The sequence below is a fragment of the Camelus bactrianus genome, chromosome 35 (assembly GCF_048773025.1).
Source record: "Camelus bactrianus isolate YW-2024 breed Bactrian camel chromosome 35, ASM4877302v1, whole genome shotgun sequence".
NCBI classification, from domain to species: domain Eukaryota; kingdom Metazoa; phylum Chordata; class Mammalia; order Artiodactyla; family Camelidae; genus Camelus; species Camelus bactrianus.
Genome location: NC_133573.1, coordinates 23,209,290 through 23,233,095, shown reverse-complemented (window position 1 = coordinate 23,233,095; position 23,806 = coordinate 23,209,290). Strand labels below are relative to the sequence as shown.

General features: G+C 35.5%; 1 protein-coding gene across 4 annotated transcripts in view; it reads left to right on the top strand.

Annotated features, from left to right (window-relative positions):
• Positions 1-23,806, top strand: part of MALRD1 (MAM and LDL receptor class A domain containing 1) — a 438,921-nt gene that overhangs the window by 189,464 nt on the left and 225,651 nt on the right. For all 4 annotated transcript variants that reach the window (XR_012504288.1, XM_074358489.1, XM_045511295.2 and 1 more), the window contains exons 27-29: positions 1,425-1,716; positions 20,939-21,184; positions 23,443-23,600. Coding sequence is in view for 3 of the 4 variants with exons in the window: in XM_074358489.1 (XP_074214590.1) it covers positions 1,425-1,716; positions 20,939-21,184; positions 23,443-23,600 (696 nt within the window). In the remaining variant the exon portion in view is untranslated. The remainder of the gene's footprint in view (positions 1-1,424; positions 1,717-20,938; positions 21,185-23,442; positions 23,601-23,806) is intronic.

The window sequence follows — 23,806 nt, the reverse complement described above, 5'->3', positions numbered from 1 at the left end:
AAAAAAAAAAAAAAAAAAAAAGTCGAAGTGTTTACTGTGACATAAATCATATGCCTTATGATTTCTGCACATATAAGACAAAACAAGGCAGAACTCAGTCTGTGACTGCAGGGGGTCCAGAGAGACATGTGCTGTGCCTTTTGGGCCATTTTCTTTCTTGCCTGTTGACACTGCTCCAGAGCCTGGCCTCTCATCCTTTTTATTTCTTACCGTGTGCCACCCAGATTTGACCAGTCCTCCCCGGACAAGTCACAGTGGTCGTAGAGCTCATGTTTTCCAACATTAATGGGTTAATCAATAGAAGAACCATTTTTCGATCATGGAGTAATACTTGAAGGTTTCATCAGCTAGGAAATTTGCATGGAGTCACTCCAGTGGCCTCCTGATTCTGGATGCCCTTTGAAGTGTATATGGCCTATATTGTTCAATCGCATTCTTTACCCTTTATTTTTTATTTTTATTTATTTCTCCGGAAAGTATGCTCCATATTTATTTCCACAAATGTCAGATCTCCATTCTTTACCCTTTAAACAAGTTCGCTTTTCTTTCTCTGGAATTTAGTAAATATCCATGAGTGCTAATGTTTCTGAAGTGTCATTTTCCTGTGTGAAGATCACCCACCATTCCTGTTTCCCCTCATTCATAAAAATAAGAAGACAAAAGCTTAAAAACACTCTGAGTTCCTGTTGTTCCTACTCATACTCTTCCTCCTCCTAGAATTTCCCCTGACCTTCTCCATCTGTGTAACAATCACTGAACATCTGGTAAATTCCCTCTTTGTAACGTTGAAATGTTAATTCCTGGAATTGCTTTTATTACTTTTTGCTTGGGGGAAAAACTCCCAAGTCTGCTCTTCTAAAGTATTTCAAGTAAAATTTTAGAAATTGCTGTTCTGGTGGCTTTGCTATATATAGTAGAGCCCTGAGGATCTTGTCAAACCGAAAATGTGTTTCAAGTGCAAGGATGTGTTGGAATCATCAATAGGACACTCTGCTCTTTGAAAGAAAATGATTGAAGTTTCATGAGATTGGAAATTATTTTCTTTAGTACCTGATACTTCTTAATCATGAAGTCTTTATATATAACACATAACTTTTTAATGATATTTTTATTCCTTTGGATTTTAAGAGTTTATGGAGGAATCCTACTTCTGTAAGTCACAGGAAGGCAGTAAACGCTGCTCATTTTTTCAACTGAATTTCTATTTGATCCTTGCCGTACCATCTTTCGTATATTGTAACATGTGATTTAAGGTTGGCCCAACTTCATGCATTGGTAGAGGACTCCTGGAGCAATAGAACATACAGATCTAGATTTTTCCTTCTGGAATCTGTTAATAAAGGAGAGGGCAATAGGATATAATTGAAAACAAGATGGAATTGATTGTATGAATTAAGTTATAATATTCCTCTGCTTGGTTACAGATCATTTTTCATTATCACATGTATGGAAATGGCATTGGAGCCCTCACTTTGATCCAGGTATCAGTCTCAAACCAAACGAAGGTCCTGCTTAACCTCACTATAGAACAAGGCAATTTCTGGCAGCGGGAGGAGCTATCACTGTCTGGTGATGAGGACTTCCAACTCAAATTTGAAGGCAGAGTTGGGAAAGGCCATGGTGGTGACATTGCACTGGATGACATCGTGCTTACAAAGAACTGTCTATCATCCCATCACATCAAGAAAGAAGAACTCTCAGTGCCTCTTCCAACAGGTACATTTTAATTTGTTTGTTTGGTGTTTTTACAGAGTAGAAGGTGGCAAGGAAGGAAATGGAAAAGAAGTGACGGAAACACCTAGGAAATCATTGTTTTCATAAAGAGAAACTCTTTTTGCATCTAAAAAGTTATCTTTTAAGTCTTTACTTCTAAAATTGTCTTCCAACATTTTCTCCAAGCTATTTACCAGTTCCTGAGTTCTTAGTTTAGTCAATTTCTTCTTAGATCAGTAAAATAAGACCCCTTTTCCTTTCAGTCTGATGCAAAATTCAATCCTTAACAAATATCAGTTCACTCTGAGTTAAATATAAGAATATCATGAACAGACTATTTCAGTTTTAATTAGACGTTACTGTGGTTACATTGTTTACTTTATTCTTTTTAGACCCCTGGACATTCCCATTTGAAGAGTTGAGTTTATGTATTTAAATAATTTAGATAATTGAATATATGCATCCACTCTTTTCGCCTAAAATTTCCTTTGGTAATTTGTCTAAAGAATTATATTAAAATGTTGAGTTGGTTGATGTTCAGTGCAATACACACAGTGACGTTGTAAGAAGTGGAAATAGTAAGTAGCAGTAATTCATAGAATATGTTAGAGATGTGAGATGAAAATAAATGGGGTATGTTTTATTAAGACAAAAAAGAGCAAATTTTATCAGCTGATAATACGTCACATATTAATATTTAAGCCATGGGTTTAGTGTTGAAAATAAAAGTGCCATTCCTTATGTATCTAAATTATATTTCATAATTAACAAAAACAAAAGTACTTTAGGAAAAATGAACTAACTTTAGCTTTTAACGTGGTGGGTGAATGGGGAGTATTTCTGTTTCTGCTTTGACTTCCTCATTCGTTTCAAAAGGAGTGTTTTAAATTGGTTAGAGGAAGTTTCTGATGAATAGTTAAGCCAGGCTCTTCACCTTGGGTTTCCAGCGCTGTATGGAATCCTACAGAGGAAAGCAGACGTTGAAATTGAAGACTGTTGAGGAATAAGTATACCTGTGTGAATTTAATGTGAAAGCATTTCAGACACGTCGCACTGATCTACGTCCTTGAGAAAGGCTTTGCCTTCCGTTCTGTGTAGGTTTCCTGGCAGCCACTAATTCTTGTGCAGATCTGCCTTTTGACTAGTAAATGTTGATCATAATAAGAGGTAATCTCGTAGCATCCAAGTAGTGAGGGAGCAAAAGTTTTATGTTGAACCATTTCAAACTTTAAAGAACAGCTACTCAGTGGGATGTCAGAGGACCAAACCAATCTCATTGCAAATTTTAAACTCTGAAATCTGTGAAATCTGAAATAAAGTTACTTAAAGAAAAAAAAAAAAGGCCTCAAAAAGGGAAATTTTAAAATATGTACATTTAAGTGGTACAAATTAGATATTAATTATAAAATTAAGGACATGTATTAGTATCACTAGAGTTCTTTGTATATACTTATGATATTTGAGGTGTTCTATTATAATTTTTGATGAATAGAAAATAAGAGAATCGCTGCTCAGTATGGTAAAGGAGACCAGGAAAAAACATTTCAAATAACTCTATAGTACATTGGGTATAAAATTAAGTGCCAGGAAAATATATGTATAAAACTTTAGGAGGATGCAAAGAGGATAAAACATCCAGTCAAGGGTAGCTGATTTGAGGCTGCTGTACAGGGTGGGCAGGAATTTGGAACCACACTTGGAGCTCATAAGGAAGGAAAGATCCCCTCAGTTTGAAGGACAGGGACACCAAGTGGGAGCAGTGGGGCCGTACAGTGAATGTGGTGGGAGCGCACTGCGGGCAGGCCCCGAGGTCAGAGACACAGCCGAGACCATGTCGTGAAGACTGTGGGCGTGGACTGTGGGCGGTAGTTTGACTAAAGCAGGCACTTGTTGTAGAAGCACTTGAGATACTATCCTTTGTACAGCTAACCTGGGCCTGAGCTGGGAGCTGCACTGGGACTGCCTTGAGTGTTAATTTGGTTTTGTTTTTTTCCCAAAATGCACATACACTGAACGTATATTGAACGGTCTTAGAGAACAAGCCCACAAAAAAAAGAAAGAATGAATGAACACAAAATGAGCCAAAAAGAGAAACCGTATTTATTCATAGAAGGTGCGATAACTGGCAGGGATGTCTGCAGTAGAAGGGTTCCAAGCAAAATCAAAACAAAACAAATGAACAAACAAAAGACAACAACAAAAAACCCCAAATCAAAACTGAAAAACAAACAAAAAACCCAGATAACTATTTATATCATTAGGAGCATTCTGAAAATTGAGGCAAAATAATTTAATGTTTTCACAGCTGTGTCAGCTCTGATGCTTACATTCAAAAGCAGCAAATGGGAACAGCATGCTTATGGTGTTAGCATTCCTATAAACGACTTGATGTACCTTTAATTGTGTGTCCAGAAATTAAAAGTATACGCCTTTCTTTTGGTAAAAGCGAAAAGCTAAACATTTTTAGACTCAAACTGTGAAGTAATTCAGAAAAACTATGACTTCACTGTGAGCACAGAGAACTCAGTTTGCGTCTCTGACATTTTAAAGGAAGTACACATATATGGATGTAAGTATATACATAAATATTTATATATACTGGGGGCAGTATCCTGAACAAATGAACAGAAAAAGCCAAACTGCTTTTTTTGATCTTCATGAATGTGGGTAGGAGAATTCAGCGATGTCATGGATGTCTAAGAGAAGTTTAATGTGAGTCACAAATCTAAGCCACATGTGTGATTTTATATTTGCTAGCAGTTATGTTTTTTAAAAAATGAAGTTAATTTTTATAATATATGTGTGTTAACTCACTATATCGAAGTATTATCATTTAAACACAAAAGCAGTGTGATAATAAGATATTTTATATTCTTGTTTCCATACTAAATCTTTAAATCCAGTGTGTATTTTATACCTGCAACACATCGTAATTTGGATAGCCACATTTTGAATGCTCAGTAGCCACTCATGGCGCCTACCCTAGTCAGCCCAGGAGATGAAATGAAGAACGTAGGGCATTTTCAGGTCTGTCCCTGACAATGGGGTTCCATTAGTCAGGGTAAAATTTGTGAATTCCAAAGAATTAAAGTTGTATTCTTATTTAAATAGAAGCACAGAAAAATACCCCATACCCCCAGGCTAAATGAAAAAGCAAAGTTACCATGTTCTAGTGGACTAGGTGCTAATTCCAGACTCTTCTTTCTAGCTATGTGTTGTACATCTTCTCTGAGACTCAATTTCCTTGTCTGTAAAGCAGAGAGAACCTATTTCTTAGGTCGTTAGGCCCTTAAAAATAAAATGAGGTCATCAGCTATATAATTTCCCTGGTCTCAGGTCTGGTATGTGGTAGGCATTTATTCAATAAAAATCACATCCTCTTACATGATCCTCTATTTCGGGCATCTTTGCCAGTATTCTGTAGATGGTGTAGACTTTCAAGAGTAAGCCTCTACTATTTGCATTTTATTAAGAATATATTTCCAACGTGTGTTTCAGCAAAATTATCTTTCTTGCAGAGGTCACAAGCATGTGATTATTTTATAGTACATTATAAACATTCAGTCTTACCTACTGAAAATCTCTTTCACTCAGTATTTTTGATGTCATGAATGATGTGTAATGGATGTGTGTATCTTTGAAATGCTTAATGTTTCTCAATAGTGTAAAAACACTTAACTCGGGACTTTCGCAGGTTGAAGGAGAGTAAATGGCATTATGTTCCACAAGCTGTGTCTATATCCATTAAACTTTGGGAAATAACTTTAGTTCACACACACTTTTCATCTCTATTCACATGCATAGGCTAACAACGCTTGTCAAGGACAGCTTAAAATAGGAAACACGAGAAGAGGCAAAAACATACTTATTTAGGGAGATGCTTTTGAACTGAATCTGGAATCAACGATTCTAATTAGTCAAATAAGACCCAGAGCTTTATTAGCAAAAGTAATATTAAGTTATTATTGCATCTCTAGAAGTTACATTTAAGAGCTTATTTCGATGGCAATTTTGTTAATTGCTAAATGATGATGGATAAAAATAATTGTTTAATGAATTTTAATAAGGAAAAGACAACCAAGATTCCTCTTCTAAATATTCATATGCAAATTTAGCCAGTATCATAGTCTCTGTGTTATTGGCAGAAATTTAATAAACATTTTAAGTGTAATAAAGACAGGGATCAAGTATTAATTTGTGTGTGTTTTAAATGTGAGTTTTAAATCCTCCCAGTAATTTCCAAATATGAGTTATACAACAAATATATTTTGGAATATAACATGACAATCAACTTTTGCTTAAAAAAATGCATGTAAGGCAATGGGGGCTGAGTGGTTTAGCTTCTCTTTAAGGTCAAGTATGTCCCTGAAATTCTTGGCGGTAGTTTCAAAGGCTGGTACCCACTCATGAGGATGCTGGCATAGTAACTAAGAGTCCTGAGGTGGGGAGATCTGTCTGATTGTAGTTGACGCTCTAATTTAGTGAACTGTTTTATACTATTATTTTATACTATATATTTACATGCATATATACTGTTTGCACTATATATGCATAGTGCAAAGTGTGTGTGTTTGAAGTTTAAAGAGATACATGAAATTGGACTTTTGCACTGCTTACTGCCTCTGTACTGTCATCTGATCTACTTAACTTCTCTAATTCTTACCTTTCTTACCTGTAAAAATGGGTCTATTTGAATCTATGTCTGAGTGGTTTGAAAAATAATTGACATAATATATAGTATGTTTTAAATGGTAGTTGGTAGACAGTCGGTGTTTAGTTAATGTTATTTCCCTTTTTTTCCCCCACCTCTCTTCTTCCCTGCTGGGAGATTATGAAATTAAATTGTACATAAATTGAAATTTCTTAAAAGCATATTGTATACTTGCTGTTTTTCCTGCATCTTGTCCCATTCATTGCTTAAAGCAAGGGTTCAGACCTTCCTTACCCCTCCTGTTCCCTTCGAAGAAATTGCTCTCACAAAGCCCCAAAATGCTAAATTCGCTAGTTTCACTTATTATTCATAATACGTGATGGGGAGGAAAGAAATGGTACCGAGATTCACAGGATTTGGTGACTTGCATGTGATGTGGGTAGGGAAGAGGAAAGTTCATTTTACATATACAAGCTTTCTCCACAGAATATATTCCAAATCAATATTCTCCCAGTAGAATATCTCTTGATTTTTAGTACTCAAATTCATGGAATGCCTCTCTCTCTCTTTACTCTGCTTTTTATTTTTTTTTGGGGGGGGTTAATATTTATATTGGAAAATATTAATATTGGAAAATTTATGTGAAAAAGATAATCACTCCAAACTCAGTAGAATAATGTTTATGCAATGTATTATACAGGAAAAAACCTCAAGTTCCATTCCAAATACAATCGGTAGACAAAAATATTTTGAAAATTTCGTGCAGTGGCCAGAGCATGTTCATCACGGCCGTTGCTATGGTGAGGAGAAGCATGGTGGTAGCATATGCACTAGAAGCCATAATTTCATTTGTGCATTTGTCCTGAATATGTTTCTCCAGTGTCTTTCATATGCAATCATGTTTTTATCTAATTTGAACCATGAATTCCCCTAGAAATTGAGGAAATGTTGAAGAAAATTGTGGCAAGGAAAGGGAAGCAACTTAAAAAAAAAGAGAGAGACAGATTACAATGTAAAAGAAGATAAAAGAATGTAACATGTTAACCAAGGAGAGCTGGCTTTGAAGAGGTAGATTTTATTTTATTTTATTTTTTAATTGAAGTGCAGTCAATTACAATGTGTCAGTCTCTAGTGTACAGCACAATGTCCCAGTCATGCATATACGTACGTATATTCGTTTTCATGTGTTGCAGAGATAGATTTTAAAAAATAATTGAAGAGCTCTTAGACTATCACATTGAAGGATTCACTACCAAGTTTGTTCATGTAAACATGTAATGATAGTCTAAGACCCAAAGCACCAGCTAGTCAAAATGATAGACATCACTAGCCGAAAAGAATTTATGGCTCTTGTAAATACAGTGATAAACATAATACTTTTGTTGGTATTCCTCTGTGTTTCATTTGCATTTTTAGAACTTAGTTGGGGTTAAATGGGTAGATACATAATGCATTATAATTTTTTGCATTTAAATAATGGGAAAATGGCTTATTCTTTTGGTTTCTTCCCTTGTGATTTGATGAATACCTTTAATGTTATGTTTGGATTCCTTTCTCTTTTGTGTGTGTGTTATCAGTGGTAGGTTTTTGGTTTGTAATTACCATGAGGTTCACATATATTGACCTTATACGTAGCAGTATAAGGTTTTAGGTTTGAACACATTCTAAAAGCACTGTGTTTTTACATCATCCCCGACATTTTGTGTTTTTGATGTTATATTTTACATCTTTTTATTCTGTGTATCCTTTAACTACTTATTTTAATTGTAGTCAATTGTAATAATTTTGTCTTTTAACTTTTGTACTAGCTTTCTAAGTGGGTCATGCATACCCTTCCTTTACTAAGTATTTGCCTTACCGGTGAAATTTTTTCTTTCATGTATTTTCTTATTTCTAGTGTGGCCTTTTCTTTTCCACTTAAAGAAGACCCTTTAACATTTCTTGTAAGACCAGTTCAGTGGTAAACGGATTTTAATTTTTGCTTCTCTGGGAAACTCTTTACCTTTCCTTCAATTCTGAATGATAACCTTGCCTGATAGAGTATCTTAGTTTGTAAGTCTTTTTTTCCCCCCTCTTTTCAGCACTTTAAGTATATCCTGCCACTCCCTTCTGACTTGTAAAGTTTCTGCTGAAAAATCAGCTAATAGTTTTATGGGGTTTTCCTTACATGTGATTAGTAGTTTTTCTCTTGCTGCTTTTAAGATTTTTCTCTTTATCTTTAATTGTTGTCATTTTAATTATAAAATATCTTGGTGTAGATCTCTTTGGGTTCATCTTTTTTGGGACTCTGAAATTCTTGGACCTGGATATTGTTCAAGTAAGTTTTCTGTCCCTTTTTCTCTCTCTTCTCTTTTTGCGACCCCTGAAATAAATGTTGGTACAGTTGATGTTGTCTCAGGGGTACCTCATTTTTTAAAATTCTTTTTTCTTGTCATTTTTCTGATCAAGTTATTTCCATTTTTCTGCCCTCCAGATCTCTTATCTGTTACTCTGTGTCATGTAATCTGCTGTTGGCTCCCTCTAGTGTATTTTTCGTTTCAGTCATTGTATTCTTTAGCTCTGATTGAGTCTTCTATTTTCTAACTCTTTGCTTAAGTTCTCACTGAGCTCATCCATTTTTCTCTGCCAAGTTTGGTCAGCATTTTTATTACCATTCTTTGGAACTCTTCATCAGGTAGATTGCTTATCTCCATTTTTCTTACATCTTCTTGCATTTGTATCTTGTTCTTTTGTTCGAAGCATATTCCTCTGTCTCTGCAATTTGTTTGATTTTCTGTGTTTGTTTCTGTGTATTAGGTGAAACAGCTGCCTCTCTCGTTACTTAATGAGCAGTCTTGTATGTGTGTGTGCTGGTAGCTCTTGGCTTCCATCAGTGGTGTGTCTGGCTGTTTTGCTTAGCATAAGGTTTTTGAAATTTACTTATATTTAGAGTGTCACTGATTTGTTTATTTTTATCTGTGAATAGGATTCTATTGTACAAATATATCATAATGTGTTACTCATTCTGTTGACAAACATGATTATTTCAAATTATTGAATGTTATGAATTGAGGTGCTGTAAAAATTGTGTACACATCTCTTTGTGGAAATATATTTTCTCCTTGTAACTATCTAGGACTGCTAATATTTGGTCATAGGACAGATGTATGTCTCACTTTATAAAAAACAACCAAATAGTTTTCAAAAATGATTATATCATTTAATAATGCCACCAGCACTGTATGAGGTTGCCAGTTGCTACTCGTTCTAATCAATATTTGCTTTGTCTGTCTTTTTAATATTAGCAATTCTAGTGGGTATTAAATGACGTCTCATTATGGTTTCAGTTTATTTTTTCCTGATGGTTTTTACTTGTGCTTTTGGTCATCTATATATATTCCTTTATGGACTGCCTGTTTAAGCATTTTTTTTTCCATTTTTAATCTACTTTGTTTAATGTTGAATTATAGATATTTGTTACATAATCAGGATGTAAGTCTCAGCATATATACGTGTCATAAAGTTTTTTCTCAATGAATGTCCTGTTTCTTTAATAGTGTCTTGATGATGAGAAATGCCCAATTTATCATTTTTTTTTCTATAATGTTTGCTGCTTTCTTTGCCTCACTAGCAATCTTTCCTTACCCAAGGTCACAAAAATATTATTCTATGTTTTCTCGTAAGTTTTAGGGCTTTAGTTTTTATATTTAGGTCTCTGATTTGTCAGTATTATATATGGTGTTCCAACATCATTGATGTTTGAATCATTTGTTGAAATGATTTTTGTTTACCTATTTGATTGCTTGGAAGCTTTTGTCAAAAATTAATCAATCACATAAGCATAGATCTCAAACTAGCGCTTTGTTCTCTTCTGTTGATTTATTTGTCTTAGCTTACTACCTGTTCTACATCCTATGTATTTTAATGTAAATGTTATTTGATTGTGATAGCATCATATCTGTCAGTTTGGGGAAAATTGATACACGAATAATACTGACTTTTTCCTAACCATGGGCATGGCGTACCTCTCCAATTATTCAACCATTGTTTAGTTTCTCTCAGTAGTACTTAATAGTTTAATTGCATAGCTCTTACCCACTTCAAAAATTTCCAACTTTTATATGTTTCAGTGCTATTGTTAGTGGTACTGTTTTGTTTTTATCTTATTGTACATGGAGGTTCATTGCTAGTATATAAAACCATAATTGACCTTTGTATGATGAATTTATATCTTGGCAAAATTCACATATTTGTTCTAATATTAGGCTTTTTCTAATTAGTTCTGATAGTAGTCATTGTTTATGACTTCAAGTCATGGGACATGTGATTAAAAAAAACTGTTATTCTTCTTTTCCAAACTTCAAGCTTTTGTTTATTTTTCTTGATGGCTAGAATATCCAGGACAATGTCGAGAATAAGTGGTGGTCAGATGCATGTTGCCTTGCGTCTGATTTTAGGGAGAAGCATTCGGTATTTCTCCTAAATTAAGTGTGATGCTTGTTGTGCATTTTTTATGTACAGCTTTATCAGCTTAAAGAAGTTCCCTTCTATTCCTAATCCTCTAAGAGATTTAATCATGATTGGATATTACATCTTTTCAAATGCCCTTTTTGAATCTGAAGAAAATCTGTGATATTCGTCCTTTAATATTAAACTGTGGGTGTTACATTAACTGATATTCAAATCTTAAGCCTTGAGTTCTTAGAATTAACCCCACTTGATTAGGATGTATTATCCTGTTTCCTGATGGCTAGAGTTTAGCTGATAATTTTCTTTAAGAATCTTTGTGTTTATATTAGTGACAAGCATTGTTCTGTAACTTCCTGTTTTTGTAATTTTTCTTATAATGACCTCATCTTTGAGTGGTGACCTCATCTTTCTGTGGTAGAATATATATCACATAAGTTTACTTTGTATTTCCTCTCACAGAAATTTAAGTTGCATTTTTTTAAATTGCTTTAAAAGCATTTTTGAATTGCTTTTTTTTTTTTTTTTTTTTACTGCCCTTCACATAGTTGGAGCTCAGTAATTGTTTATTAAGTAGGTTAGTGAGAAATGCAAAGGGAATTCCCACAGATATGGGACTACAGGAGGCCTGCAAGGCAGTCCATCAAGATTGGGTCAGGACCATAAACTGCAATAGGAACATCTTCAAGAAAATGTGTAAGTGCACAATTACTTCATAGATTGATTCTGTTTAGAGGATTTTTTATACCTAATTTATACAATCAAGTGAAAGAAAAATGGGAAGTAGTTAAGTGCAAGAAAAATAACAATTGTTTAAGAACTTAACTATTATAAACTTAAATATATATGTGATTAAGTTAAGGGCAATATTTGTATAGTTATGATAGTATGAACACTATGAAGTTTTTTTAATTGAAGTATAGTCAATTACTTTGTCAATTTCTGTGTACAGCACAGTGTCCTAGTCTTGCATATACGTACGCATATTTGTTTTCATATTTTTCTCCATTAAAGGTTATTACAAGATATTGAGCATAGTTCCCTGTGCTATACATAAGAAACTTTTTCTTTTAACCTATTTTTATATATAGTGGCTAACATTTGCAAATCTCAAACTCCCAAATGTATCCCTTCCCAGGTCCTTTCCCCGGTGACCATAAGACTACTAAGTCTGAGTCTGTTTCTGTTTTGTAGATGAGTTCATAGTGTCCTTTTTTATAACCAAAAATTACAAAAATTCATGAATATATGAAAAGAAATATATGCATTGGAGAATGGAGCAGTATATGACTTATGTCCTCATTCCCCTAGAACAAAGGCAGTGGATTATACCTAAAATTAAAAAATCAAGAATTAGCATTATAAATATCTTATTTAGACACATCAGAAAATGCATCAAAATAGGTAAAATAGTTAAAAATGAATGTATCCAGTAAGGCAATATAATGAGTATTGGATGAGACACGGACTACTTGATGTAGAATTCAATTTTTAAAAGTCCATTTGTGTATTCTTTTAATAAAAGTTACCGTTAATTTAAAGGAAATTTTATTTGGATAAGAGAGGTTATATCTGATGAATTGATAAGACTTCTGTTTTTTTAAAAATCATGTTTCTGAAGCCTGGGATTTTCAATCAGGTTGTGTATTTTTCATTGTGATTACAGTCTCCATATATAATCTGAAAGTTCATTCCTGATGAAAAAAGGAGATTTTCTTGTGAATTAAAATTCCCTGGCCAAGTGATTTTTCTCAAGTGGACTTTTAAATATTAAAATTCTTAGAAATTGTACATTTATACTTTTGGGGGAAAGAAATAAGCCATTGCTGAAATTTCTGCTATTTCAGTAGACAAAACAGACAGACAAAAGTTGATCTCAATTTTTTTCTGGAAAGTTTACCTCTTGCATTGTAGCATAAAATAAACACCCATCCAAGAAAGAAAGAAAGACAAGGGAAAGAGCAAGGGAGAACCTCTTGATAAGACTTTTAAAGGAAATGCCTTCTTCTCAGTTTCTCACACTTTTATGTGTGTTATTCCTCACTTTGAATTAATTGCCCTCGGATCTGTAGGCTTGACATTATTCACAATTTTTCCTAAAAATTACGAAGGTCAATTTGCCAAGAAGCTTTGGCTGTTTTCCCACTGTGTTGCAGCTATGACCCAGGCATCAGAGTGAAAGTACAGGTGAGCCTGAACATTGAAAACTTACAGTTTTCTCTTAGTTAGGTTTGCAGTGAATATACAGGAATGCACATTTATCAATTCAGAACAATTTGTGACTTGCTTGTTTCCTTCTCCCAGTGGATCGTGTGAAAGCAATTGAACCAAATGAGGTGCAGTTCTTTACTGCTCACTTAGCATGAGTTATTGTTTGTATTGGGAAATTGTTTGAGAAGGTATTTGTGAAGAGACTTTAATTCTGGCATCTTTATTGCCTTTCCGAAGAAAGTTCATTTAAACATGTGCATACGTTAGCGACTTTTTAACTGTTCTCGATGACTTAGACTGCTTATGTAAACACACACTTCTGTTTTTTTCAGTCTTTTTGTCATTTAGAGTGCATGCACGGTACAATAAAGTAGTGATGTAGAAATCCATTTTCTTGTGTTACAGAGAACATTTTAATATCCTGGAAATTATATTGTATAATCTTGCCAGAGTACACAGCTCAGATTTCAATTTCCATTAATACTGTAGCCTATTTCAGATAAATTAAAAATTTCAATGTAATAGCCTTCATGATAAATGTTCATATTAAAGCTTTGAAGATTGGTACAAAGCCCAGTAGCACAAATGGTATAGGCTGTTTCCCGTGAGGCAGCACAAACCTAGTTAGTATATTTTCTGAAGCTCTATGCAAAGTTTTAGAGGCAGTTAATGTTTTTATTTAGTATTGCATCTTATTTTATAAGCAATTTGAGGCAGCATTTAAGTAACGTATATACTGAAGTGTATATGCATACACATATATGATGAGATTTGCTTCTTAGTTTATTACTCCAGCAATAGTGTGGAAAGCACATTAAGATGAACAGCAAAGATTGTTACAGGCAGCGTGGTATAATTTCCTTTTTTTTTTTGTGGAAGTATAGTCAGTTTATAACATGTCAATTTCTGGTGTACAGCATAATGTTTCAATTGTACATGTTCATACATATATTCCTTTTCATGTTCTTTTTCATTACAGGTTACTACAAGATATTGAATATAGTTTCATGTGGTAGACAGTGGAAACTTGTTGTCTATCTATGTTAAGTATAGTAATTAGTATTATATAATTTTCAAAAGTTAAAAACATAACTTATGAAAATAAAAAAAGAATAAATGTCAAAATGACTTAACCAGAATATTAATGAGCAACTTGGCAAGATCTTACAATGGATTGCATTTGAGGAACTGAATAGAATTTTTTTTTTAATTTAGAGAGAAATTTGGTTAATTTCTTTTAGAACAAAATAGTCTAAACTTTGGGGGTTACTTTTTGGGCTTTTTTTTGTTGGTGGTGAATTTTTTTTTGTTTTTGGTCAGGTTTTTGTATCTCTACTGGTCACAAGCCTACCAGTTACCAAGTGTTTCCTAGGGTCTTATCTCTTACTAGCAAATAGCAAAGCCAAAAGTGGTACTTTGTCCAAAAAAAATGAAAGAGTCTTTGGGTGGTCTCATTAATGTCCCAGTATGATACTGAAAGACATACAGTCCTTTTTTGTGTTTTATTCTTAAGTATTAGATAATATTCTGTAACTCAGTAGGTCAGAGAGGAGTTGACCATTTCCCACTATGGTGAGGAATGGATGGAAGAGTTATTTAGGGTTGTAGAAGCAACTGGATGTAGAGGTGGGTAGAATCTGAGATGTAATCAAGACAAAGTTTCGGTTTCTGGCTTAAGACAATGGTGTTATAATTTTACTACTAGGAAGAGAGAAGAGGTAGAATTTATGTGCGTGCAGAACCCACTAATTAGAAATGTTTATAGTCCAGAGAAATCCTGAGAAAAACTATAAACATTTCCTGTGGTGATGACCTCAGACAGCTGGAGGCCTTGTAGACAACTAAATGGGAGAAATCTGGGTTACTTCATAACAGACAGGTACCCACTCCCAGCAGAATGGTGTGAGAAGAAAAGGGGGAGGAAAAAATAGCAGTAACACCACCAGCAACATTGCTAGAAAATTTGCCTTGATTAGTCCTTACAGACGTTGGGGTGGGTTACAGTTTTATAAGAGACGTTTTACTGAGTGATAAGCAGATGAAGAAAGGAAAGACAGTCAGAAAACCACAGTTCCACCCCACGCCTGTTCTGCAGAAAGCCTTGCAAAAATAAATAGATTAAACTATATTAAGTTGATAGCATGGATTTTTAACATGTCAAGGATGTATGTTGTAAATAATAATTATGAAAGAATTTATGATTAATAAGCAAAGGGAAGGGAATAATAATATAAATGATTAATCACAAAAGGCAATAAAGGAAAGAGGGAATCTAAAACAGATGGGAAAATAGTAAGTTGATTGATATAAATCCTAATATCTCAGAAATTACATTAGATATGCATGAAGTAATTGGTTTAATTGAAAGTCAAAGATTGTCAGGATACATGGAAAAAAAGAAGAAAATAAAACTAAATCTATACTTCTTAACAGAGATCTATCTTAACTATAAACACAGATAATTTATAGTAAAATAATGAAAAACAATAACACACAAACATGAAGAAAAACATTAAGAAAAGTTAGGAAGCTGACAGAGAGGTGAAGGGGACTTGCTTCAGGCTCTATTTTTAACTCTAATTTTCTTCTGTTTATAGATCCTATTTTCCTGCTTCCTCATATGCTTTTTTAAGTTTTAATTTGATGCTGGGCCCTGTGAATTCTATGTTGCTAAGCGCTGAAGTTTGGTATAGTCCTTTATAAACTTTGTTCTAGGGGCACTTAAATTGCTTACAGTTCTGTGTGGTCCTTTTCAGGCTTCTTTTTAAGTTTTTTTGAAAAACAGGTTTAGGATGGAAGTCAGCAACCTTTTACTGCAAAATTTTTTTTTTTAACTTAAGGGAAACTTTATTTAGTCTTCTTTTTAAAGCAATCAAATTTAGAAACAAGTTGAGGTTAAGAGAACAATATGTTCAGAGAGCGAGCATGTTCACCTTTGCGGGACGTATGGTCTTGATTGCAACTACTCAGCGGCCATTTCAGTGTGAAAGTGACCTTAGGTAGTATGCAAACAAGTGGGCGTGGCTAAGGCTCAGTGCTATGTCGTTTACTTAAACAGGTGGAAGGCCACATTTGGTCCTGAGACTGTAGTTCCAATCCATGGTCTGGAATCTACCTCCTTCTACAGTTACTTTGCCCATTATTAAATTGTACCCTTTCTGGAGTTGCTACTGAATGTCCTGTTTATTTACCAAAGATTCTCCACTCTGGGTGGCAGAAACTAAGATACTTGGCTTTCTGTAAACTCTGGTAATTTTTCAGTTTATATTTTAGTCATTGTTTTCTTAGGAGTTGTCTTTCTTTGTGGATTTAACTACAAATACGAAAATTAGGATTCAGCAGAGACTTAAGCATGTCCCTGGATCGCTTTACCTTCCTTTCTCCCTCCTCCCTGCCTTACAAATTCTAGCTGTCCCAGCCTCTACCTCCTCAATTCAGTGCGACCTCACTTCTGCTGGTCTGCAGTCTAGAAAGTGCCTCCAGGAAGTCTGGGGTAATCCTAGATAGGACTTCCCTTTTTTCCCTTTCTCTAAGGGACTACAATCCTGTGCTTTCTGTTGAGTGTCTGAAGATACTTGTTGAATAGATTTTCCCCAGGTTTCTGGTTGTTTATGGCTGAAGGATAATTTTATACCTTCTTACTCTTTCTTACTCTGTGTGCTAGGAGCAAAAGTCCTATTGTTACTGATTTTGATGCTGAAATTATTTCTGATTTGACCATTAATTTTCTCTAAGTTGACTCAACCTTTCATCATAATGCTGTAATTTTTTGAGCACATCATTTTATTTTGGTACAAAAAAAACTTCCAGTCTCATCTTGGACTTTATTTTTTTAGCCCCAAATAGACAATTTTTGCAAGAAAACCTCATTCCTTTTAATGGGGAATAGTATTTAAATATTGTAAATTTTGGGGCAGAGAAGGGACATTCAATTTATATAAGATATTACCAGGACCCTTTATTGTTTAATGGACCATACAGGACATGGGTAGGGTACAGAGATCAGGAAGGAAAGCATTGCAATAAAATCACAAAGAATGATAGTGACTTGAACCAAAATAGTAACAGTAGAGGTGATGAGATATATTCTAATGGTGGGATTGACAGTTGACAGAATTCGATGAAATGCTACATATGAGTTATGAGATGGAAAAGTATATATATTACTATTACAGTTCCTAGAACTTGGGACCACCCTCAGTTACCAAATGAACCTCCATCCAAAATTTGTTCAGATATTAAGACTGATGACACCACATACACATCAAGATGGTTTAAGAATGTCTATTACTCACATAATGAGGCTTTCTGGGAACTGAAGGAAGCTCCCAGGCATGTCCGAAACTAGTTTTATAGAGCAAGGAAAGGAAACAGGCTTAGAGTTTTATGGTGGTTAGAGGTTGGGACCCGGCTGAATGTTCCTGTACACAGGAAGAGGCTTGCGTGCTTTTAATCTCCTACTAATGGGGAGCACCTTTCCCCTCTTACCAGCTGTCCCAGATGTGTGGCACAGTGGGGAAGAGCTGTCAGCAGTCAAGTCCTACATCTAAAGTGGAGTCAGATTTAGCACAGAGCTCCTTACAAGATTTTGTTTTCTCTAAATAAGTAGAGTTACAGGATTTCCATTAACATAGATGCCATTAACATAGAAAACATAGATGTTTGGTGAAAAAGTTTGGAGACCAAGAATCAGAGTTTGGATTTAAGCATGTTAAGTTTCAGATATCTCTAATGTTTACTTGGGAGGTTCTTTACTTTTATAGTTTCTTACAGAATTAAACTGCCCATCAAGATTTAATTTTAATTAAATTTAAATAATTTTTTGGTAAGAATCAAAGTTACATAATTTCATAACAGCCTTAATATCAGAACCATTTAAAGATATACACCTTGGCAGCACTATTTACAATAGCCAAGACATGGAAACAGCCTAAATGTCTATCAACAGATGACTGGATAAAGAAGAAGTGATAAATTTATACAATGGAATACTATTCAGCCATAAAAATGACAACATAATGGCATTTGCAGCAACATGGATGTTCCTGGAGAATGTCATTCTAAGTGAAGTAAGCCAGAAAGAGAAAGAAAAATACCATATGAGATGATTCATATGTGGAATATTTAAAAAAAAAAAAACGTAAATACAGAGCAGAAACAGACTCATAGACATAGAATACAAACTTGTGGTTGCCAAGGGGGCAGGGGGCAGGAAGGGATAGACTGGGAGTTCAAAATCTGTAGATACTGACAGGCATATGCAGAATTGATAAATAAGGTTATACTGTATATAGCACAGGGAAATATATACAAGATCTTGTGGTAGCTCACAGTGAAAAAAATGTGACAATGAATATATGTATGTTCATGTATGGCTGAAAAATTATGCTCTACACTGTAATTTGACACAACATTGTAAAATGACTATAACTCACTAAAAAGTGTTAAAAAATAAAATAAAATAAAATAAAACAAAACACAGTTAAAAAAATAAAGATATACACTCTACTCTTAGGTAGTTGATTTCTTTGGCCAAAACAACAGAGAAGATAATTTAGAAGTAGGTAAGTAACAGTGGTTGGTAGTTTCCTTTGATATTTATCAAAAAATGTGTTATTTTTTGGGTAAAATGCATGATAGTAGTGAAATTATTGATGTGGAGGGCTTTCTGTTCAAAATGAATCGTGTGCAATATTTGAAATAGTATGTTTTAAAATTATGCAGGTATTTGTGTTTTTGAAATGTAAAACTTAATCATTGTGACTATCTTAAACTATTAACTATATTGGTTGTGTAATATATTGGGCTCTATTCTACACTTCCATTTAGGAACATGTCCAAGTTATTTTCTTGTTTGTTTTAAGAGAATTAGATTTGAACTTGATTCACTCGCTTTGTAGAAGAGCATCTTTAAAACCAGTAAATTTGTTTTTACTCCCCAAACAAATTGGAATGGACAGAATCAATACAAATGTCAATTGTGTAAAATTAAATGATCTAGTAATTTCTCAGGTTCTCAACAGATTCATGAGAAATAATGCATCTGGTAGTCAACACCACCATTTCTGTCCTTCCGTGGTCTTATGTCTTGTAATAGTTGACCTGTTCCTGCTCTTCAAGTCAATGGATTTAAAAAATAATTCTGAATACAATAGACCTGGGTCCAAATTGCATTTCTGCTCTTGAAAAATCATGTCATTTAATATCTATAATTCTCATTTTTCTCATTTATAAGTGAGAGGGTTAGTGTAAGTGATCTCCATTTCTGTGTAGCTCAGATATGCTTTAATGTTGTGATGCTAAGTCAAGCTCTGTAATTGGAACATTAAAGGTCTTTTGCTTTATCCCCAATCTGCTACTTGAACTGGGCAACTAAATAAAAATTGGTTAATCCTATACTGCAAGAAAAGAAAATGGTAGCAATTAACCCAGACAAGAAAGTTTTGTTAGAAGCAGAATGCATGGTTGAAACTTACTTTCAGAGGCTTTGCAAGTGTCAGGGCAATTTAATTAGGCAATTTCGAATGAGCAGTCCAGGAACAGCTTAGCACGCAAAATGGTAGGAACCTTCAGAACACAGCCTCCTCCCCAATGGTTTCTACACGACCTTCCATTCCTCTCCTTCCACTTCTCCCCTCTTAGCCTTCTATTTTCTAAAATGTGAGACTGATCCAGGACATAAAAGCTTCTCTGTGAGATTTTATTCGTGGGTGTCTCCAACGCCCAGAACACTTTCCAGTCCATCCCCGAATTGTCTTCTGCCTCTACCCACACCAGTCCTCAACCAGCAGACAGTCCATCTCAGGCCATGGAAGCCAGCATGTAGAAAGGAAGTAAGAAGTGATCTGGAAAGGAAGGAGAAGTTACCAGCTCTCCTGTCTGGCAGATGACGAAGATGGGAAGGAAGACAGAGCAAACGTGATGTTGATGTCCCAAGCTGGATCTCTGAACAACTTTTTCTCCTGAACTATTGTCACCCATGGTGGTTACATTCTATTGTACAACTGGAGCAGGCTAACACTAATGCCATGACCATGCTGTATTGACCTGCCTCATCATTTCCAAGGCACTTTCACTCATTGGTCTAATCTGACGAGATTTACTGATTACCCACGGGGGGGGGGGGGGGGCACTGTCCTAGGCACTTGGTGATACAAACAATGGTCTTTCTAATTAGCTTAACTTTTCTAGGTTTTACTATTATTTTTTCTCTTTTCAGAGAGGGAGATCAAGTGTAGGTGTAGATCCAAGTCACAAAACTAAATATCAGCATAAGCGCAAATCCATGTGTTCAGAAGCACTGCTCTTTATCTTAAATGCTGTGAAAACATCTTTATGGTTAACATCACTTTATAGGGAGATTTCTTCTAAGATTCCAAACAACTGACACACACTCATTTTGGAGAGAAAAATCTGTTGGAAAGTTGAATATTACTTGTATATTCATGCTACTGCTTCTAAGGAAGTATCATATATACATTTGGCGTCTAAGTGGAGTGCGTGGATGCAGATGGAACGTATTTCCAATACCTCATTATACATAAGCTCTTATTACCCTAAAGGTTTTGTTTCAGGGTAAAGAATTGAAACCCTCACTTTGACTTTCAGATTTAGTTCACATCCTCGAATGTACCCTACAAGAAATGCTGTATTTTAGGAGACTTGGGGCACTTTGCTAAATCAACAGAATACTGCTTAATTTTTCTTTTTGTGTTGAATGATCCTGTGGGTGATCTATTGGCCAGAACCCTGGAGGGGATTTGCAGGGAGAGGTAAGGAGTCAGTCATCTCAAGCTCCTAAGAACACTATGTTTCTTTATGTATTAAAATGAATCTACTCTTACTCCCTTTTAACCTCACTAATGTGTTAGGAGGGTTTCCTCATTCTTCTTTTTTTTTTGTTTATTTGTTTTTCAGGTTCCTGTCCACACGGCTATCGGGAATGTCAGAATGGGAAATGTTATAAACCGGAGCAGAGCTGTGATTTTGTTGATGACTGTGGAGATTACACTGATGAAAATGAATGTGGTGGCTCCTGTACTTTCGAAAAAGGCTGGTGCGGTTGGCAGAACTCCCTGGCTGAAAACTTTGATTGGATTTTGGGAGTTGGCTCTCCCCAAAGCCTCAGACCTCCCAGAGACCACACACTTGGAAATGAAAATGGTAGGTTATTAGGTTGGTACAGTCCCTCAGTCATTCTCACAGCGAGCATCACACTGTCCTCCCGGAGAGCATCTGGAGGGACCACCATGATGGTGCCATGACAAGTGTGCTGGTCCCCCAGGGCTGCACAACAGAGCGCTGCACACTGGGTGGTGAAGACAACAGGCGTTTATTGTCTCCCAGTTTGGGTGACTAGAAGTCTGAAATCAAGGTGTCAGGAGGGCTGGTTCCTTTTTGTGAGGGCTGTGAGGAGAGTCATCTGGTCCACGCCTCTCACCTTGCTTCCAATAGCCTCAGTCACTGCTTGGCTTGTATGTGGTTTTCTTCTCTTTCATTGTCTTCCCCCGTGTATGCCTATCTCTGGGTCTAAATTTCCCTTTTTCATTTTATTTATTTATGTTAAAAATCATGCCTTTTATTTCATATTATTCCATTTGTTTTACCTTGGTGGTTTTTCCTGTATAATGTATTTCTTATTTAAAAAATTTTTTTCATACAATTTTTAGAGGTGACACTCCATTTACAGTTATTACAGAATATTGGCACTATTCTCCGTGTTGTACAATGCATCCCTGAGTGGTCTGTGGCACGAATCCTGCCTGATACTTAGTGGTTTGTTCCTCCCACCCCTCCACTCCTAGATTGCTTCCCCCACTGGTAACCACTGGTTTGTTCTCTGTATCTGTGAGTCTGTTTCTTTTTTGTTACAGTCACTAGTTTGTTGTATTTTTAATATTCCACATATAAGTGATATCATACAGTATTTGTCTTTCTCTGTCTGACTTCTTTCACTTAGCATAATGCCCTCCCAAGTCCACCTGTGTTGCTGCAAATGGCAAAATTTTGTTCTTTTTTGTGGCCAAGTAGTATTCCATTGTGTGTATGTATATAGATAGGTAGATAGACCACAGCATCTTTATCCATTCCTCTGTTGATGGACACTTAGTTTGCTTCCATATCTTGATAATTGTAAATAATAATGCTGTGAATTTTGGGGTACATGTATCTTTTCAAATTATTGTTTTGGGGTTTTTTTTTGGATTAAATTTCCCCCACTTTAATTAACATAGTCTTATTGGACTAAGGCCCACCCTCATGACTTTTATTTTAACTTGATCATCAGTAAAGACCCTATTTTCAAATAAAGTCACATTTACAGGGACTAGAATTAGGACTTCCACATATTTTAGGGAACACAATTTAACATATAGCAGTGAGTGATCAAAATTTAGTATTATTTTGGTAATTGAAGATAGATGATACTATACTCTGCCATCAGGTACTGTTCCTAAATGATACACACTTATAATCAATAACCTTGAATTCTGCCAGTCATTTGATCATTAGCAAGTCATTTAACTTTCCAGGTTCTCAAATTTCTCATCTGTCCAATGGAAATCATAGAATTTTCCCTGCACACCAACCAGGGATTATGGAGATCAGATGAGGTGGTGTGTATGAAGGGGAAAGCAGTTGGACAGCTGTAAGGGTGTTTTGCAGATGTAGCTGTAAGATCACCTGTGTGAAAGGTGCTGGGTATGGTTCATTTTTACATTAAGCTGAGGTCTAGCCTCAGATTCATCAGTCAAGGGACAAAAGACATTAGCAGAATAAAGGAGGGAGCTTGAATTCCTGGATGCTACAGAGTAGGAAAAGGGTGTCTAAATACTGAAATTTCACAGGCCTATGATCAAGCCAAGCTCTCCAAGCCAGACCAACCAAACCAAAGAGAGGAAGGTCTGAGTCCCATTCAAACTCAGCCTGACATATGTAAAATGTTTTAGAAATTTGGATACACAAGCAGAAAACACAATGTCTTTTCTCTTATGCTGTGTATTAAAATTTTCCACATTTTATTTATGCACTCAACAGATGACTGCATTTTTGAAAGTATGTCATATTCCTGTGTTCATATTTCATAGGCAATCTTTGCATTGTTTTACAATAACTGGGTAGTTTAGGGAGTCCATGGAAATGATTTCTATAACTATGTTGTTATTCCATGGCATAAATATCCTGCAGACCAGTTAATCTGCATACTATGAAGTACTTCACTAAAAGCCCGGACAGTTGGAAATTGTTCAGTCAGTGAGCTGGAGGCAAGGCTAAGAGATTTCCTTTCTCTTTCAAGTGGAAATACTTTTGGCAGTTCCGATCGTAATGAAGTGCAGTGAAAAAACCCTAACTAAGATGGAACAGTTAAAATAATCCCCCGAATGCTACTTTTTTGCCTCATCTGAATCCCGTCTTTTTCCCAGGGCACTTCTTGTATCTGGAGGCTACCCCAATGGGCCTTCGGGGCGAAGAGGCGCACCTCAAGAGTGGTCTGTGGCACGAATCCAGCGCAGCGTGCAGCATGAGCTTCTGGTATTTCATATCTGCAAAAGCCACGGGCTCCATTCAGATCCTCATTAAGGTAGGACCTCGGCCTGTGATGCCTCTGAGCTTAGCCAAGTTTCCTGCGGGCAGCAAGTGGCCAAAGGGAGTTTATCACAGCTCTGCTTACTTGGCCCTAGGAAACCTCCCATCACCAGAGGGAGCTGCACCTCGTGGTTCACGTGCCCCGTGGAGTTTGGTAAACCGGGCATGGGAACTGGCTTTGATTTCGGCATCACACCCTGT